Below are 21,314 nucleotides of genomic sequence, written 5' to 3'. Positions count from 1 at the left end.
TAGTTAATTACTGCCCTATCCTGTACTGAACTTCTGATGACACGCGTTTATCTGAGACAGGTGTCAAAGGGTCAACACTATAAAGAAACAATTAATCGATGCAATGCGTTTTTTCCGGGTTTACTCCCATTTCAACCTTCATAACCCTGCTTAGATTACTGTCATGCACTTGCTGCACAATTTCGATGTAACAATAAGACAATAACCAACGAATTCTTCTCGGGATCTCTCGAAAAAAACATTCCAGCATCTATTTCTAAAAAAAAAATGTACTGGCTAGTTTTTCAACAAATAAAGCTTGAAACCAAATAATCAAGCATCTAAGCAGACCCTGTCAGCTTGGAGCGAATCTTCAGTTCAGCAACGCCATCGCACGGTATCACATTCAACCTATCATGTCAATTGTATGGATGCGCAGTGCTGCTATTTTGGCGCGCACGAATTTGACATTTCTCTCCCTTACTTCTATGTACAAGATTCGATACGGACTCGCCGACATGCTCGCAAAAAAGGATGTTGCAATGATTTTTTCGGGAAATGTAAGAGCTGGATATCCTGTTAATATAATGTCTTTGATCTAAGTGAAGCCAAATAACCCGATCCGATAAAAAATTGTTGCTTGTTGGCGACATAATCTAGACACCCCTAATAACGGATATCTCTGAAAATACTTTATCAACGCGTGAAATATTTCGCAGACTGATGAACGTATGTCTGTTTATTGTGTAGAATCCATTTTTGGACATACTACATGCTTTTAGATCGAAGATGGCGTCGAAGGAAGAGCAAGTGCGAAAAGCAATTGTGTGCGGTCGCAATGAAAATCCCGATCTGACATTAAGAAAACTTGCAAAAAAGTTTTGTTTTCCTGTATGCATTATCTATAATATTCTTAAATCTTTAAATACACGTTTGAGAACAGCCAGAAAAGCTGGGAGCGGAATAAAAACGGATCTCAGAAACCACCAGAGGGACGCAAAGGCGAAGCAAATATTGCAGAAGAGACCAGATATTTCAGTACGTACTGTCTCCAACTTTCGTGCATACTTCCTAACGCCGGCAAGGTGTTCAAGATGAAAACTGTACCGAACCGTAATGATAAACAGTGAATTTGACGACTAAAACCTGGCCTCGCAAGTTGTATCGCAAATATTTGACTAAGTTTTCTTAGTAATGGCAATGAAACTTATGTGCTGGAAGACTTAAACCAGCTTCCCGGAATATCTTTTTTTACTGCCATCAGGCAAGTACCCAGAGGAGTCCTCCCGAAATCAGAAACAGAAACTATAAAAAAGTGTGTGGATAGTAGTTTTAAGAGTTTCGTGAAACTTCACTGCCCCTGACAATATCGAAACTTCATAAAATGGAGATTAAAACTTAGGTAAACTAAACAAATATAATAATCATAATACATAAAATTGTACTGGATGACCGGTAAGAAAAAGTTCGCTAGCATGCTATAATTCGGCAAGATTCAGCAGATGAGAAAGGTGTCCTCCCGTAGGATCCCGCACATACTTATTTAGGACTAAAAATACGAACTCAAGCGCACTTCGAAGTTAGTATGAAAACCAACTAACACTATCATGAAATTGAAACAGTTTTTAAACAAGTGAAGAAGATTTTTATGTTCCAGTACTGGTTACTTCTAATGACGATTTGAAATTTTCAACCCTCATCACCCTGTGTTTTCGGACCTAGAAAATGTATCTCTATGAAAATAAATGTCATACGGGATAAAAACACCTTTCATTTGAATATAAGTTCGTGAAATAGTTCATGCATTATCAGTGAAATCGGTGCGAATTCCATTCCGTTGTTATTGACCGCTTTCTTCGATGCTGCAGGAATTGGTGAAGTCAACTCCCGATTGTGATGGCATTTCACCAGAGTGATACACGGTGGTGTCAGATTCTTGTCTACACAGGGGATGCAAAAAGCGAAACATCGCACAAAGAGGAAAGCGCACTTCTTCTCAGTGTCGAATAGACAGAATTTGAGCGTACGCTTGTGGTTAAAGCAGCTGGCGCGAGTGAAACGCATTCTCTTCGCATGAATCGCTCTCTCGCGCTCTCGCCTAAATACACCCAAGTGACCAGTGGTGCGTGCTAGTGAGCGAACATTTCTGTGATTTAATTTTTAAATTTATAGAAGGTAACGATGGCCTTACTATGACAATCTTTTTCGCAGCAAAGAAAAACTAAACTTTAACGATAAATTGCGCTTCTGCTGAATATGCGTGCCCCACGTTTCTCTTATGCGAACCGTACACCAGAGTCCTCACCGGCATGCAAACTTCGGAGAAAATATCTTCATCCACCTCAGAAAATTTCAGAGCTCTGCTCTAGCAATTTAGTGTGATCGAATGCTAGAGTTGAAAAAAACTTAACACTCGCTGTCATGATGCGTGCACACTTTATATAACAGTTGTGTATATGTGTGAAAGAGAAGAGTTCTCGTTGATGTTGTCAGTGCGATGGAAGAAATTATACTTGCTCGTAGTCACACAGAGGAGATCGACATCTCTGCCTCCCGAAACGAAATCCTGGGCACGGGCTTCATTGCCATGCAACGTTACGGCGTAGAAAAGCATTCCAGGACGAAGAAAAAGGCCACGTTCCGCAAAAAGTATTTGGTTTGGCAGGCAATACGCAGCTGTGGTCGAACAAAACAAAGCTTTATTATTACCGGAGCGATAAAAAAGGAAATATACCGTGAAGAAGCGGTTGTTACCGTGCCTAAGCTCCTCCGCTATTTTGGCAATATTTGGCGTCTTGTCACTACACCAAAGATGTTTTGGAGTGGTATTAAGGGAATGGAATCCATGTTGTACCGAAAACAGAAAATCCACCTAACTGCCCGGAGCTGCGTCCTGTCGAGCAGTATTAGGCTCTTGTAAAAAGAGAACTCTCTGAATATAAACAACAAGCTATGACTATAGAAAAGTTTTGAAAATCTTGGAGAAAAGCAGCAAAGTCGATTGTAGAAAAGTCTGCAGAGACCCTGATGGCTAGAGTAAACTCAAAAGTTAAAAGTTTCATCTTTGATTGAACAAACAGCACATTTATTTATTCTCATCCAAATTTTATAGCGAACAAGTCATACACGACAATTGTATGAATAGTGCTACGGTGTTACTGATACTTACGATCCTGCATTCCGGGTCTTGAACATACGAATACTTTCTTGCGTGACTCGTGCTGTATACTCTGAATCATCGAACTAGGAGAAAAAAGTATTTAATATCAAAATTTTAATTACTCCACCTTTACAACGATTTCTTATAAAAACGAGCAAATTCATTTGTAAAATCATAGCAGAAAAAAAATTTACTCTGAGATGGTAATGTTGATCTTTATTCATTGTGCGAAAACTAACGTTCACGGATAAAAATCGATTGCCGGTACCATGATTTTTAATCATGAACTCATGAACCATGTCCTCTCATGACATTTCATGAGCAAAATGAATCATATCATGAAAATTTTCATGAAAGATGTGTTATTGTTCATGATATCAATCCTTTTAATCATGAAATCATGATTTATTATTCATGATAGACATGATTCATGATTTAATGATTCTTAATCATGGTTCCGGAAATAGTTTTTTATCCGTGTTTATTTAGAATGGAGCATTAAACTTGGTTCAATACCATTTTTCAAATGCTTGGAAATAACAGATAAAGTATCCAAAATAAATGGTACTCGATCGCTATACATTCTAGTGCTCGAGAAATCAACATTACACTGGTTTCTGTTTAAAAAAATGTTGATCCGAAAAACCCTGACCTTACCCAATTTCACACATTTCTGAAGATTTTGCATGTTTAATCGTAGTTTACACTAAAAAAAGTAGTAGTAATCACTTTGAAATCGATTTTCTTCTACTCCGAGTGTACTTTTATTGCTGATATCTATTTATACTATTGAATAAACGATAAAAATGTTGAAAATCAATACTGCCGATATGAAAATTTTCGAAAAAATCCTTCTTGGTTCCGTTTTTTATTGGCAGGTGTCACTACCGGTAATTCAGTTTCGCGGCACATTGCCATTGCCATTGGCAATTGCTTCTAGTGTACAGTGAAAATCAAATCTGCATCGAAACTCTGCAAAACAAATTTGAAACATCGCCTAACTTTCCGGTTCTAATGAACTAACCTTTGTCTGATTCGAAGCCAAAGGTATACAATCAACGGATAATCGCTCTACCGCAAATATCAGTCAATGAAAAAAAAAAACATTTTTCCTGCTCTTCTTTCTACGAACATACGTTCTTCTTCGATGAACAAGTTGCATGAAAACAGTTGAATGATGTTTTGATAGATCCCCCGAGCGGTACTTATTTCAGCATATCGCATAAACAAATCACAATCAAAACGTTTGTTTAGACTCCTATCAACACCCAGTGAATGGAAGAATAGTTGGCAATCAACCTGGCAGCATGAGGTGGAAAACTGCACGAAGAACGCATGAGTCATAAAATGCAAATGTTGTTTTATTTTCGCTCTAGCTGCTTCAGTTAAAAAATAATATCAACATTTTTGTTGATCTTCCCATACGTGAAGAGTCGCAAAAATCTGACGCAGTCTGACAGACAGATAGCGTCACAAATGAAAAATCTCTTTAGCGATCAACAGAGACATCTTGTGGCTCTTGAAGGAAATTTAATTGTTGAATAAAATCGAAATTTGGACTAGAGTTTTTATTTTTTTTTTGTCAGGCCGGCCACTTTTTGACCGACGTGTTAAGTTCGAACTTAATAAAGAAGTGATCGTTAATTAGTTCTATATAAAAAAAATAATTTTCGGAAGATTTCGTGACCAAATGCTTCATAAACGGTGTTTAGCTTTTCATATGAAAAAATTATTGGATAAACATTTTTTCTCGCACAATCAACGGAAGTTATTGTACTTATTCGATACTTTGTTTTTCCCTCTCTTGTTCCGTGTGGATTTATCCGTCAGACTTCAATAGAACAAAGCAATGCCTATGTATTAAATTCCTCTTGTGAAATTAGACCTTCTGTTTCAACTTCGCAGCCAACTCATAGCGTACAGAACCATTGCATGGCTGGTGCTACGACCCTACTGACACTATGAATCCTTCCAGGTCGGGGCTCGAACATAAGACTATTCATTGAATCGCCAAACCGGGCCTTTCAATAGCACAAACAAACGTCCAGTATTCGTGATGCCCAAAATTTAACCGAGATGCTCAATACATAATGGTTTATTTTGTTATCAACAGGCAATTCAATGTCGACGCTAAAATATATGATGAAACGCAATCGCACTTTATTGCAAATACCCCAACAACAAATTCTAACAGAAGGGAATGCAGTTCGGCGCAAAACAAATAACAACAACAAACATCATCATCTCATTCCAATATTGAACGAGTACAGTTCTGCCAGTCAAGTTCCGCTTCTTCCAGTCCATTCGGTCAAGAGTTCCCGGGCAGCACCCGCCAAAGGCTATAAACTGGAGTAGCACATGACAAAGTTCCATATGCAGAATACGGTCAAGCAACAAGTAACAGTAGAAGGAGAAGTTGGGGTTAACGACACAGCAAAACTTCTTATGCTTGGAAATAATGGACGTGACGATTGGAGCTTCAAGCAAAGTGTCAACGTTCACAGTGTGATGTAATTTTAAATGAACCACCATGTTGTAAAAAAAACAGATCACAATTTATGAAAGAGAATATCTTTTCTAATGAGGGATACATGTTTATGTTCTATTTGGAATTACATTCAAAATATGATAAATATAAAAAATAGATATTCACTTGACAATTATTTGACAGTGATCGCTCAATTAACTAAACTGCTACACTGTTACATTTGTCTTTCTGACATTGGACGTGTAACTCAAACCACATACTGGACTTTTTATCAAAAGAATATCATTTGACTGAATTAATTAACAGTAACTGTCGCGACAAACCAAGGCATTTAGTCTTCAGTGCATTGAAATGCAAATCAGAATGTCGGTGGACGAAGTGTGTAAAATATTCAAGTCGCAACATTCTGCCAGCTACGTGTAAATTTCATTCACACACGGAAAAATCCACACCAGTTTTGATTGAAAAGTATTATCAAGATCATTTAAGTATCTTCTAAAATCATGATTTTGATTCACAAAATCATGATCAAAATTATCGATTTCATGGGTTTGACTCTTTCCATGAACATTTATAACAGCATGCGATGTTCTTACACTAAAGAAGTTTTAAACTACCTTCGAAAACAAAATATTTTGGTATTTCAACAGATTTTCCTTGTACCCACAAATTTTACATGTTGTAAATCAAAACATGCCGTATATTTTTTTTTGAGTGATGACATGGTATACATCACTTAATATGTAAAACTATAACGTTTTCGGTTTCAACGGTGGTACTACGCTGGTGTAGGCAAGTAAAAAATGCCTTGATGTTGTGTCTATTTTGATGTTAAATTGTTTGTTTATTCAGCTAAATTAACTGTGAAGTTGAAGACATGACATATTTTTACGACAGTACTGGAAGAGGAGATTAATCAAACCAACTTTGCAAAACATTACTAATATATGTTTATTTATTCCCTCAGAGTTCAAAAATATCCGACTTAAAATAAATTATTGATCATATTTGTCTGTTGCATTTTTTTTATATCGTTTATTCATACCCGGCTCCGGCTAATCATCCAGTAATTCCGGAACCGGAAGTGAGATGAGAGTTGCATCACTGGGAGTGCGATGTGGTGTCCTGGCGCTACTTTCAAAAAAGTATAATTTCAATGTGTTATTTTATATGTATAGTTGAAAATTTGGTTGAAACAGTTATTTTTAGTGATAGTGGAGATGTGGCAAGTGTGTGTTTAGTAGAGAGAGTGCTATTTATTGAATAATGTTGATCCGCGAATCTAAAGATGTTCAAGCGGCGGAAACTGAGAATTTACCGCCCCAAAATTCAACGATGTTAACCTGTAAACCGATCGAAGCGCCGTCTGCATGTCATTATCGGTGTTGTCGGATTTCTATGGAATGTGTGAAAGTTTACAAGTCGATCGTATCAATCAAACAGAAGGTCTAGAGTTTGATCTACAAAGGACCCATTCGTGAGTGTTTTTATTTTATTCTTTCAGTGGTCTTGTTTCAGCAGAGCGAGTGGGAGAAAAAGGATACTGGTGAGATCGTTCCTTGAAGATATTTTATATTTTTCTAACTTATTATATTTCTCCTGAGTATCAAAAATATGGTTTTGTTGAGATCATATTGTTTATCAAAACATACCCGGATCTCTTTCCCTCCCTACTAACAAATCTTCTATCCCGTGATGCTCGTGGAGATAGTGGTACACGCGGTCTCTAGAAACAACGAGTATCGGACATACATTCCTTCCTTTCCCTTAGTAGCACAGCCTTTGGTCGTAGCCAGCGTCGTTATTGATCATTTAATAAAAAGTTAGGAGTGAGTGGGTATGTACAGTAAAAATGATTTGCTTCTCCTGAGCTTCATTTTCTTGGTTCATTGTACATTTCTACTCATTTGGTCAATCACGAAGTGCAACTACGGGCGAACTACTTCAGCTGAGCTCAGTAATTCCGGAACCGGAAGTCGTATCGAAATAAATTTCAGGAACTTTGTGTGCCCAGCTTGTTGTAGCAAAACGCAAAAGCAGTTTTCTTCGCAGTAGTTGAGCGGAAATTCAAAAGAGAATATCAGTTTGTTTGGAACATTTTTCTAAACAAACTGATGTTTTTTTCCTTGAAGGTTCATCAAGCAGTAGCGGAGGAAACTGCTTTAGCATTTTTAAACAATGGCTGTTTTCCTGAGATTCTAAGTAGAACCTTAAACTGTGATTGTTTTGTCTGTTATACTCATGCAATATGTCACAACTACATCAAAAGTGTAGACCGAGATCGACAGTGGCAATCACTTGTCATGAGTATTTCTTTTTAAATAATTTGAGTTTGAGTATTTACTTTCGATAGAATGTAAATATTCGCACAGACTTTTGAAGTATAAATTAACACATATATTTTTATTTAAAAACACACTATTGAATCAATCGGTAAATCTGATCGATGTTGAGGTAGTGAGTACTAAGGCGTCGTAAACTCTCTAGCAACAAATTTGGGCGTGGTATGGTAAACAATTTGCAACAAAAAATATGTGCATGTTTCGTAGGAACTTCTTAGGAACTACAAAATGTGTCCAAACTTGATTTGCGATTAAGAATGATGCCTACATCTTTTGCCGATGAAACACGTTGAACGGGGACAGCCATCATAAAGTTATCAAATTTGTTTGGAGATTGTATTATACTTCTTAATATCTTCACTCATATCATTTCTTTCACACCACACAATCCCTCTGTCAATGCCAATTTTTAAGAACCAGTAAGCCACAAGGTTAGTATTGATGCGGCAAACTTTGAGATTGTCTACATAAATTTCTTTAAACGACGATAATCCCTTGCATAGGTCACTCACAAATAGAACAAAAAGGAGTGGCCCAAGATGGCTTCCTTGAGTATCACCTGATGTAATGTTGACCGGATTAGAAAAAATAGATCCTAGATGCACCGAGGCCCTGCAAACTGTGAGTTACGACAAAATCCATTTCGATACAATTTTCCTAATGCGACCTGCTAGGAAATACAACCAAGAGCTTTAGAAAAATCAACGTACACTGCACACCAAGTTTATCAATCAGTGTTGGAACATAGGTCAACATGCTCATAGTAAATAGCAATTAACAAAGCCGTGTTGATCATTATAAATTATGTGCTTTACTGACGAATAAAGATTATACGCATACGTTCGAAAAATGTTGGTAGCCAAATAAGAATAGAAATGGTTTTATAGATTTTTGCGTTACCGATCAAAGCTTCAATCGAGTTTGTCACAAAACAGGAATCAGCGAGAAAGCGAATAATAACCGATAATTCTTTAATAAATGACGTTGGTAACCTATCAGATCCCGATCCTTTTGATTTATCGTCTCGTTGTACAGTATTGTACACATAAAGCTTCACACCAAAACGAAGAACGAATACAATGGGGTGCCAAGTCTCGATATACCTTAATGAGCGCGAAGAAAATTTAAGCTGTTCCGGTCTCCCTCAATAATTTATTGAGTTTCGGAGGGGTTTGAACTCCTAACCCCCCTACTTTCTGTGATGCTGTTATTTGAAATAAGAAAAAATGGAGAAAACACAGTTTCGTGTGTCGTTAGAACACTGTTATTTGATGAACAAATACTAAGCGGGCTCTGCTTTTAAGAAATAAACAATAGATGATTGGTATGCTGAATTTAAACGTGATCGTCCTAACATGGATGATGCACCACGTTCTGGTCAGGTCCAAAAGAGGCTGTTGTTCCGAAAATTGCCTCAAAGGTGAGTTTTGTCGTTTTGGAAAATCGAAGCTTGTGAGGTTGCCGGAGATAGCTGACAACGAAAAGGTGTTCAAAAGAAGTCTATTCAAAACTTTGCACGAGCACTTGAATGTGGAAAAATTGTTTGTAAAGTGAGTTTCTGGCAGGTTAATCAAAACAAACTTATAGTTACGGTTATCGCATCCACCACATTCCCTTGCTTTAGCCTACGGCAACTATTTTCTGTTCTCAGATTTAAAAAAAGAAGCTTGCTGAAAAAAGTTTTATGTTGATTTTCCAAGTCTCGCACGAACAATTTATCATTTTAACATTTTGTCCGAACAAATCGTGTCCGGGCCCTTCATACTTTTCAGAATTATTTATTGTGGTTGATACTAAAAGTTTGATCACAAATTATACACACTTAAAACTTAATTTTTATCTCGGTAAAAATAAATGCCAAAAACGAACGTCGAAGCGATATTCTACTGAAATTTTGACAAAGATCGCTTTTTCCAAAATACTCGGTTTATTATTTCCAATTTCTCGGCAATATATTGATATTCAGTTTTGGAAAGAAGCGTGTATACCAGTGGTCGTTTTACCGATAACAGCAGATTAATGATATCAACTTACAGGAACCTCGGTAAACAGCTTTTAACTGCATGCGAACTTTGCGCTAAATCGTATTCGTAGAGGGTGCTCTCAGATTTTAATGAAACCTGCTGTACATGAAGACTTGGTCACAAAAAATCACTTTGAATACTTTGTTGTTTTTTTTTTTTCCAAAAATGTTCTACACTTTCTTTTGAAAAGGCCCAATTTTTTTACCATTTTTTTCAAACGTCTGTAGTCGAATATTGATAAATCCTATAAAAAAAGTGTTGTATGAGTGATTTTTACAAAACAATCAAGTGTTTGAATAAAAATTTTGAGAAAAATCCTTTTTAAATAGTACTATTAAAACTAAGGTCGTAAAGCAGTCTAGTAACAACAATTGTGAAGAGCAGTTCTAGTAAAATTATCATTATAGATCAATTGAATAAATCGAGGTTTTTTTCAAATAATTTTTTTTCCTAAAATATGTTCAACTTGAATTTTTGATTGTAGGTAGGGAACATAGTCACCTATCTTGAAACAAAATTACATCTAAATCATAACTGTTTTTTAAAATTTATTTTAAATATTTAAAATCGATTTTCTCAGTGTAGGAATCGATTAGAATTTTTTCCATACTTTTATTCGAAAACTTGACTTATTTTGTAGAAATCACTCATATAACATTTTTTTTGTAGGATTTGTAAGTTTTCGACCGTTTGAAAAAAAATTGTAAAACAAAGTTTGGCCCTTTTTAAAAGACAGTCTAGATCATTTTTGAAAAAAAAACAAAGTTTGCAAAGTGTTTTTCATGACAAAGTCTCTTCATGTACAGCCAGATTCATGAAAATCGGAATGGGTGCTGCAAACATTTGTTCAAGTTAGCGCGAAATTTGTCATATGTGAAATAAGTTGCAACTTAAAACCTTCTCCGAATATAGTGATATGATTTGTAATATTGAAAACATATTTTTTGGTGGATTACGGTATAATATATTTTCTTAAATATTAAACACTTCATCGAGGCATTACTTTTGTTGTATTCGGAATCTGATTCTCTACGGAAAATCTGATTTTCAACGATTGAAAACTTCTAAAATTACCCGCTAAACAATAAAAATCTTCAAAAATATTAGATGATAATTTGCACTTGATTGCGCCTTGTTTCATCTCATTCCGTATTGCAAATTAGTCAAGTTTACTCATAATGTTTTTTACTTGTCAAGTTTTCTCATGCTTTTTTTCTCCTTTAAATTATCATTTATTTTTTGGTATCCGTGAAATTATTTTAATTATGTTATTGATATTTATATTCCAAAAAAACGGATTCGGCTTCATATATTACTAGAAAGTGAGTTTTAAATACTAATGAAATAAGCATTATGGCAAATCTAGTAGCACTGGTTTTATTCCGTTAACTGTATGTGTTTAATCGGCTGTTCATCTGTGTATGTATTTAATCGGCTATTCATCTGATATTTTCATATTTTTTAAAAGGGCAAACTAAACTTTAAAGTAAAATTTTAAACGTAAAACGAAACAAAACCAAAAGTAAAATTTTAAATGTAAACGGGAACAAAAACCACCCAATAATTTTTTAAATTCGAATCGAATTCAAACTGGTTCTAGCAATATAGTTTGTTGTACCTCACAGAAATTCAGAAAAACTCCCACATTTTGAACCTGCGAGCGTAATAGTGCTATATTTTATTTTGATTGTTATCGCTAATTAATAGAATGAATATAGAACCAACGATAGGATGAATGAAAATCCACTAAGATAAAATAAGGAACAGAATAGTGAACATATCAGAAGTCTTTTTAACTGCATTTTTAACTTTTTTATAATTATAAAAAATAGGTATAGAATTCGCTCAAACTTTAGAAAAAATTTCCGAGGCCCGGAGGGCCAAGTGTTATATTTCAATCGATTCAGCTCGACGAACTGAGCAAATGTCCGTGTGTGTGTATCTGTATGTGTGTTGTCAACTAAGAAGTTGAGATCTCAAAGATGGCTGAGCCGATTTTGATCAAACTAGTCGCAAATGAAGGGTCTTCCCGTCACCCTGAACACTATTGAATGGTTTTGAGATCGGATGTTTACTTTTTGAGTTATACAAAGTTTTATGTCAAAATTTTCAGTTTTTTACAATATCTGTCACAATTAACAATGAAAACAGAATATGATTTCAGACTTAGATTCCGCACGGTAATACCTATTCAACAAGCCATAGATTGTTGAAATCCGTCCATTTTTAACAGAGATATCGAAATTTTTGTGTAAACGACTTTTCCCCTTATTCCAGCAGTAGAAGTTTTGAGCGCTGTATGACAAAGAAATGGGAAGAATGAAAAACAAACGATTTTTTATACTGTTACATACAATTGTTTTTACTTACCAAAAAGACTGTGTACAGTATCCTTTTTCATGACAATTTGCCTTGGACCGATTTTAGAACGGTTCGTTTTTGGCAACATAATCGTTCGAATATGGCATGTGTAAACCAGATGATATCAGCATTTTCGAGTTGAAAGCAATTCCATAATATAATTTACTACTTACAGCAATAAAAGCTGGAAAAACATAACTTCCATATACCATGCGACTCAGTTCGTCGAGATCAGCAAATGCGTGTGTGACAAATAATTTCACTTAATTTTCTCGGAGATGGCTAAACTGTTTACTACAAACTCAGATTCATATGAAAAGTAGTATACTCCCAAACAAGATTCCTGAATTACGTTTAGATCCGACTACTGATTGCGGAACCACAGGATGATATATGAAACGAAATTAAAATAATGCAATTCATTTTTCTCGTAGATGGCTGAACCGATCTAAGATTCAAATTAAATCTAAGAATCATCTATGATTCAAATGAGAGGTCTTAAAATCCTATAAAATTTAGTCAGATCCGATTTCTGGTTTAGGAGATACAGGGTGATTAGTATAAAAATGTCCATTTCACATAAATTAATCAGGTTTATCGGGTTTGCTGATTTGGATAGTCGATTGCGAAATAAATTTATTTCAGTTTAAGCGGGATTCAGTTTTCGATTCGAGAGGTACCCAAAAATTTATTTCGCACTACAATTTCTCAAAGATGTCTACACACTCAGGTGAATTTAACTGATTTCGGCTACACCGATTTTAGAACTCCGGTTCCAGTATCGAATCGTTTCTCAAAGCTCAATCATTTTTTCAAAAAGGCCAAATCGAACTTCAAAAACAAAAATTCAAATTAAAATACTAAAGGTCCCATACAAAATTAGTGAATTTTATCCGATTCTGGAATTACAGATGATGAGTTTTAAAAATTCATACCGATATAGAAGATGTAAATTGTTTGGCGGCCATTCGAATCATTTTGGGTTATGCTAGTTCCTGAATACTGGCTCTGGAAGTACCATAAATAATGACGAAAAACTCTAAAGTGGAACTTACTTCGACATCTCATGGAATGTTCAATCGATTGTCACACGTTAAGATTGAAATTCGATACGATTTGCAGTTTCGACATTACAGGGTAACGAATGAATAGAACTTTAAATTGCCGCTTGAAATAACGGTCATTAAAATAATGTCATGAGAACTAAAACACCGAAGAATATACATGCAAAAAACACATGCGGATTGATAAAAAAAAAGGTACCATCTCACTGCTAGGTGGATTAATCACGTTTTTTTAATATTTAGTTAGGGTCTAACACTTTTGAAAAATCATTTATTATTTTCTCTATATTTTTACTTATAGTAGAACATTTGAAGAATTTTCAGTTAAATTTTCAAGCATATTGGAACGAAACTCTGGAAGTTATGGACCTTTATCTATGGCTATCTCATTCTACGAAGAAGCAAGAGCTCGGCGCACAGGCCCAAGATTTCTACTTCGATTGACTTCAAAACTTGACAAAACATTCTTGAAATGTTTCGTACTAATAAATTATAAAAGAGAAAATATGATCGTTTGAAAATGTTGGACCCTACGGGCTCCCTGGAGTAATTAATTGTTTCCATTGATTTTATAGACAAAAACCTTTAAACGTGTTTTCCTCGAAAGCATCTTTCGAAAGTCCGTGTCCATAGTCATTCAAAAACTACTTCAAATTTTGCACACACTTTCTACATATAAAAAACCAGACCAACGTTTTCCTTTTCGTTGTTTGTTACTTTGGGAGGTTTAACGGCTACAAAATGGTGAATTTTTTCTTGAAAAATTTCAGTTTTCACTTTGAACAACCACCAAAAATTTAAAAAATACAAAAAATCAAACAGAAACGTTGGGGTCTAGAAAAACTTCTACTCTAACTATGCTGTATTCATTTGTTCACTTCTGATTAGTGTTCGCTGAGATACAGTGGACACCGCAAATCATGATTTTTAAGAAGCGTTCTCGAGAATACCTCTTCACCGACTTATTTCTCAATATATTTCCACGAACAAAATACGAACGAAATGTTGTTCGAATGATGCTTTTTATCATGCAAAACATTTAATTTATTTCGTTAAACGATAATTCTGGAAAAAATTCGCAAAAATCATGATTTTTTCATTGTTTAGACCCTACCCCGAAGGGCGAAGGCGTATAACGTTCTTACAAATGAGATGAAATAGGGAGCCGATAACTATATTTTTTATTGACATTTCTGAGCCTATTTATTCAACCACCAACATAATGTTGAGTTTATGAGTCTATGATAACAAGTTTAAAACAGAATGTTTATTTCATATATGAAATTTAATTTTAATTCATTGCTTAAAATATCGACAATAACTCGCATGCATGAACACCGACAATTTGAATAATATCTTTCCACAAGCGACAAAGATCTTCCCGAAACCGAAAATCTTAGTAAATGTAAATTTCCTGTCAAATGAAAAATACCGAAATTTTCAGTTGTTTTAAGGTTTGCCGAGATGATTGTCGAGCATTCGGCTGTTCAGTGATTTTCATTGCAGCTGTTTCGATGTTTACAGCAAATTTCTTAAAAAAAAGAGATTCCATACTAAAGTATGGGAGTGCTCACGTCAAGGCACGCTGAGCCAAACTACGCAAAGATGTCATGATCATCAAGAAATAATTGTAAAATTGAACTGCTTGGTTCGACAATGCTAGTTACTAGAATCAGCAGCGAAATATTTGAATACTGAGAAAAAATCATCCTTACCAAAAATAAATCTGAGTCTAGCATATTCCACAATCAATTTAGGTTCAAATGATCTGGTCAACATTCATCACAAGTTTTATTAAAGTCTCTAGTTTATTTTGAAAATAGAACAATAACCTCAAAACAACAGTAAAGAAGACAAAACACAACTTCACTAACTGACACGCGCTACCCCTGCTTCTCCTACTAACGTCTCGCGACTGGACAGAACAGAAATGCACACAAATCGATTCACTTGCACATTTGCAATTCACTGTCACACCTATTACGAGCTAAACGGGTTGCTTGGAAAAAGAAAGCAGCTCATATCAATACAAATCAATATTCAAAAAAAACAGCGATAGTGCATTATTAAGCTCACAGACTATCAATAGGTCTAGAACAGTTACTGATTGATGGGAAGTTGGTCAGATGTTCCGTGTGCCAGAAAGAACCCGATATCGATGTAGGTTACCTCGTTTTGCAATATTCACATGCACTGGGCTTATCACTGTTCGGACCGAGTAACGCATCAGAACAAAATTCCTGCTTGTTGGTGGCAAATCAGCTTTGCGGCCTTAGCAGTTTACATCGTAATCGCGAGACAATCTTGTTAGAATGGCATACAACGTGATCTTCCCGGCAACGCATTACCTATCCCGGACCGGTGTTTGTAAATAATATTTATGTGCAACGATGCACTTGAAGCAGTAGTGGTGTATCATAACAATCGTGAGCTATAACACAACAATTGTCTACCTTGTCTATAATTAAATTAGTATCTACTGTCTAGGACCGAAATTGAAGCACACACTCACCGTTGTCGACCAATTCAAATTGCCAATTTAAATAAAAGCACTGCCACTTTTACGGACGGACGGACGGACGGACGGTCGTACACACGGTAATGACACCAAAAAGAAATTGATTCAATTTATTTACTGGGCGCGATCTTTGCGTGAACTTACAGCCCCAGTGAAGCAAACGAAACGAAGTTGATCGCTGTAAGGCGACTTTATTCCCAACAGTTAGAACACACTGCACACTGATCAAACGATTCACTCGACTGCACGTCCAGACAGGTTCGCGTACGCACTAGAACTAACTTGACTGGATACGAGCGGCAAGAATCTTCCTAGTCGAGCGCCTGGTCAGCATCAGACGGATGCGTAAACGACTTTGATCAACGCCAGTAAGATCGGTAGGCAATCAACTTCTAACAACGTCGACTGGGAGAGAATGTTTCCCCCTCGTGCTCACACAATAGTATGTACATACCTTGCTAACGGAGGCAATCAGCTGGCTCGAAAACGTGTAGTAATCAGCGAGAACTAACCGCCAATCGGAAGGATACTCACTGGCAAACTACTGGCTCTCGCATTTGAACTCGCGGATAGTTGTAGAGAGTGCTAACGAACTAATGTGGTTCTTTAGCGCACCTACAAAAAAACACATGGCTGTGCGCTGTTTTCCTTACGGTTTTCGTTAATTTTTTATCGCAATGTTACAGTACAAACACTTGCTACTGTAGACGGATTTCCGATCAAAAAAGAGGTATTAGAATTAGACTGGGTTTGAAGATTTATAGTTTTTTTTTGTGTAATTAAGAAGTAACTATGATAGGTAATTATATCTAAACTCGCTAGAAGTTGAATGAATCGAAAACATTTACATAAACTCTTAAAAACTTGTAAATCGGTACCCTTGGTTCTACACTGTGATCATGTAGGTAAATTCGACTCTTTTTCAAAGGGCTTATCAATGCGCTCCACGAATATTCAACATCAACTGACTGTATTCGCTTCGCAAATATAACCGCGTGTGTTTCTTTTTGTACACTGCTAGGTAACCACAAACATTCGGTAGCGTGTCTTTGTTTCTTCATGCATCGTCTTTTTACTTCATACCTACGTTCCATTTCACTTCATACGAAGTCTTTCAACGCTGCTACCTAACTATTTTGCGAACCCGAAAATCAACAACGATGACGACGCGATCGACCACGGTATGGATGACGACAGCAACTTGATAATTCCGCACGACGATCAAAGCTTTCAGTTGCAACATTGTCTGTCGCAGAGTCTCGTCGCTCTTGTAGCAAGGGCTTGGTGGTTTGCAACGTTGTGCGGTACAAACTAGCAGAAGAATAGTTTAATTTTATTCCTTACTCTAACTCAGTGACTTCCAAACTTTTTCGGTCGAATGTCCATTTTGAATACATTATTCTTTCTACTAAGAATATTAAACATTTACGCCAATCTATTCAGTCTTTCAGAAGTTAACTTGAGTTTAAAATGTAAATTAGAGTGAAATATTATTAAATTATTATTATTATTATAAAAATTGGACTTGGACAATCTTACAAACTTAAAATTAAATTTAAAATAAAGACCCCACCGAACAAACATTGCACCGTGACCAAAAGTAGCATTAATTACATGTTCGAAATTGTATTTTTATTCATACCAAACCGCGACATACTCTGTGGACTTTGTCTTTTAAAAAAATACTACACAAAACCGTCTTTACTACATTTTATTCATACGTCCCAATATCTCTGCTTCGGCTCTAAAAAGGAAAACCGCAGAAAAAAGAGTTCGAAAACATACGCATTACTGTTTATTTATTTGTTGTTGTTGTTGTCGTTTATTAGCGGCTTTAACCACGATTGGGTCGTTCACCGCACTTAAATTAAATATTTACATATAGAATTAACTTAGCTTATCTAATATAGTATAAAACATTTATATATAATAAAGTTATTAATGTTGTAATAAGGTGTGACTTTGCAGCATCTGAGTATCATAAGCTGGGTCCATTGAGTAAGACGGATGTCGAAAGGGGATATCCTCATTTGTTCCATAATGTGTGCAAAATCATCATAAGCCACGTGAAGAGTCAGCATAACCACATAATCGGATTGTGTCCGGTGGGATGGCTATCGTTGGGCCGCGGAGAACATCCCCGACGCTTGTCCAAAGCGTGGCGGATGGCCCGTGATGTAAGTGCTCGAAATGAGGAATTAAAAGAGAGAGAGAAAAAAAAACAGTCGTGTAAGTTAGATTTATAGACCATATACATATACACGTACATATATATTTAAATTGAACGTACAAAAAATCCCGCAGCTACAAAGCATCGTAAAGATCTGCATCTTTAAGGAAGGATATTAAAATTTCCTCGCGGACAGGATCGTTGGAAAGAATATCTCTAATAGATAGTGGAATATTATGTTGACGACGTAGATCTGAATATAGTTGACAATTAACCAGAATGTGTTCAACGGTGTTTCTAGTGCCACATGTTGAACAATGCGGGGGAAGGGTTTGGGATATGCAATGGGCGTGTGAAACCTTCGTGTGTCCCACTCTTAAACGTGAGAGAGTTCTCTGTTCGATTCGGGAGTTCCGATCAACCCATTTGCTAAGATCTCCTTTAACTTTCTGTAGGTGACCTGAACTATTTCTCCACTGCTCAGAAAATTTGTTTGTGATGCATCTTGAAAAGTTTTTTATGATATTCGCAGCCGGGATATCGTTCGTGAAACTGTGCTGTACATTTCGTCCGAGGGCTGCTAAACGGTCGGCCTCTTCATTCCCTCGAATTCCTACGTGGCCCGGTATCCAACAGATGGTGACGAGTGGGTCGCATGAGTTTTCAATTTGTTGTATGAACGGATGGCACGATTCACCGGACTCTAAGGCTTGGATAACTGACAAAGAGTCGGAAAAAATAACCAACGCTACGTCTTTCGGTCTACGGGACAAAGCTAACCACATGGCAGCTGCTTCAGCCGAAAATACGGAGTATATTGACGGGACACTTAGAGAGATGCCATTTCCGATACCATGGATTCCGATTCCTACTGCATCACCGAGTTTTGATCCATCCGTGAATAGTTTGACGTGATTGGAGAACCGGCGTTTTACGAGTTGGGTATAGGCGGATTGTGCCATGCTGGGGACGGCTCCTGCCTTTAAAGTATTTGACAGTGATATATCAATGTTTGGGGGTCCTGTGTACCATGGACGGCGGCGAGTGTAAAGCAGGTCTGCCAGTTCAGGTAGCGGAGAATCTGCAAATTCGCGGTGTATGGAATCGGCGATTTCATGAAGAACACCACCCTCTCCCTCTGTCTTTGAAAGAAAACTGAGGATTCTCCTTATTACCACTAGGGCAACCGCCCAGCGGAAAGGAAGTAATCCGGCTTCAACACATGCGCTTTCAGCAGGTGTACTGGGTAGGAGGTTTGATGCAAGACGAATTGAACCGTGATATAGTGGGGCTAGTATAATGTTAAGACTGTTTAGGCTGGTGCAAGTTATTTCGATTCCGTAATAGATTCGGCTAAATATGATCGATTTGCATATATTGATAGCTAGCTGTCTATTACACTTTGGATGACGGGAGCATATAGCCCGTACCAATCGTTTGCGACTTTCGCAATCTAGTTTGAGCTTGCGAAGGTGGGGGAGGAATGTCAGCTTTCGATCGAAGGTGATTCCTAGTATTTTAGGCTCTTTGATGAACGGTATAATCGTGTTGTTTATTCGGACTGGTCTATCGGTTGCCCGATGAAATGAAGAGCAAAAATGTGATATAAAGCTTTTTTTTGCAGATATGCGAAATCCTACTGATAGTGCCCATTTGTTTATGGCGTTGATTGCTGTTTGTAGTTTTATGCGAATTCTACCTGTCGTTTTACCAGTCACTACCAATAGGATATCATCGGCGTATAGAAAGATATACACTCCCTTGGGCAAGATGGCGTAGATAGATTGCATGCTTATAAGGAAAAGAGTAACCGATAGAACGGATCCCTGGGGGACACCGTTTTCTTCGGGAAAGATTTCCGACTGATGATTTCCGATACAGACACGAAATCTTCTGTTAGAAAGAAATCGCTGAATGTAGTGGCCAAGGTTTCCATGAATACCCCATTGGCTTATTTGTCGGAGTACGCCCTCTCTCCACATAGTGTTGTAGGCCTTTTCGATGTCAAGAGCGGCAATATCAATATGAAGACCATCCCTCATGGCCTGGCTCAAAGTTTCATTCAGTGAACCAAAATATGAACCGGTTCCCATGCCCTGGCGAAAGGCATGCTGTCGCCAATCCAGTAGGTTGCGATCCTCTAGAAAGGTTATTAATCTTCGATTTACCATCCGTTCCATTGTTTTGGCGATGCAGTTCAATAAACTAATAGGGCGGAAATCGTTTACCGTTCTATTTCCTTGTGTACGTTTGGGAATTGGGATTACCAATGCTGTTTGCCAGGATTCTGGGATAGGCTCGCCTTCCCAAATTCTGTTGAAACAGTCTAGCAATGATCGTTTTCCGAAAGGGGGCATGTGTAAAATCAATGGGTATCCGATATTGTCGATACCCGTAGCTTTTCCTCGACCTTTGGATAGTGCGACGGTTAGTTCCTTTCCAGTGAAATGTTGGTTTTCAATTGCAGTTGAATCTGGAGGAAAGTTGATAGGAGTAGCTTCAACTTGACGTTTGATTGGAATGAACTCTGGTGGTAGAGAGGTATTAGCAGATAGCGAGGCAAAATAGTGACCTAGTTTATTAGCAATTTCTTCGGGTCTCACTTCAACAGAATCCTCTGTAATGATAGAGAAGCCTGAATGTCGCCTTTTTCCACTCAAGGCGTTAACCCGCCGCCACAACTCGCCGATTGGGGAGTCAGGATGTATACCATCTAAAAATTTGGCCCAACTGTTGCTTTTAGCTTGTAGAATTGTTTTTCTTGCAATATTTCGTTTGTTACGAAAGTCGGCCGATCTGGCATCACGTAGTGGATGAAATACCGGTGTTTTCTTTAACGCACGTAAATCCTTGCGGCGCGCTTTAATAGCAAGCTCAACCTCCGGACACCACCAATAAGTGGCGCGCTTGGGAGGGTTTTCGTTTGAACGTGGGATACAATGGCTGGCTGCCTGTGCCAGTATTTCGATTATCTCATCGGGCGAATAGACGTGATTCGGGATAATAGAGTCGGCTACGCGCTGTTCATAGGCGTCCCAGTCGGCTCGCTCTAAAATCCATCGGGGTCGACGCGATGTGTAGTATGGTTGCTGGTTATATGTAATTTTTATTGGCAGATGGTCACTGCAGCTAGTATCTTCGATAACATCCCATCCACATGACCCAGCAATATCGACCGAGACAATGGACAGGTCAATAGCGGAGATGG

General features: G+C 37.2%; 2 protein-coding genes across 8 annotated transcripts in view; both read right to left on the bottom strand.

Moving 5' to 3' along the window:
• LOC131427371 (ATP-binding cassette sub-family G member 1) overlaps positions 1–16,525 on the bottom strand; it is a 118,999-nt gene extending 102,474 nt beyond the window's left edge. For 2 of the 7 annotated variants that reach the window (XM_058590497.1, XM_058590502.1), the window contains exon 1: positions 15,931–16,339. Coding sequence is in view for 1 of the 7 variants with exons in the window: in XM_058590496.1 (XP_058446479.1) it covers positions 15,134–15,197 (64 nt within the window). In the remaining 6 variants the exon portion in view is untranslated. Of the gene's footprint in view, positions 1–12,363; positions 13,719–15,133; positions 15,754–15,930; positions 16,340–16,390 lie in introns of those variants that run through there. The other 5 variants (XM_058590498.1, XM_058590500.1, XM_058590496.1 and 2 more) reach the window with 5 other exon arrangements.
• Positions 16,526–18,240: 1,715 nt separating this feature from the next.
• On the bottom strand, positions 18,241–19,068 carry LOC131429113 (uncharacterized). Its single transcript, XM_058593160.1, has one exon. It carries the CDS (start codon positions 19,066–19,068, stop codon positions 18,241–18,243), a length of 828 nt encoding a protein of 275 aa, XP_058449143.1.
• Positions 19,069–21,314: the final 2,246 nt, after the last annotated feature.

This window comes from Malaya genurostris, chromosome 2 (assembly GCF_030247185.1).
Source record: "Malaya genurostris strain Urasoe2022 chromosome 2, Malgen_1.1, whole genome shotgun sequence".
NCBI lineage: Eukaryota > Metazoa > Arthropoda > Insecta > Diptera > Culicidae > Malaya > Malaya genurostris.
Note: the sequence above shows the minus strand (reverse complement) of the source record. Positions and strands in the feature narration are given on the sequence as shown.

Coding starts and splice junctions, on each gene's coding strand:
- LOC131429113 (XM_058593160.1), bottom strand. CDS start 19,068: ATGGCACAATCCGCCTATACCCAACTCGTAAAACGCCGGTTCTCCAAT.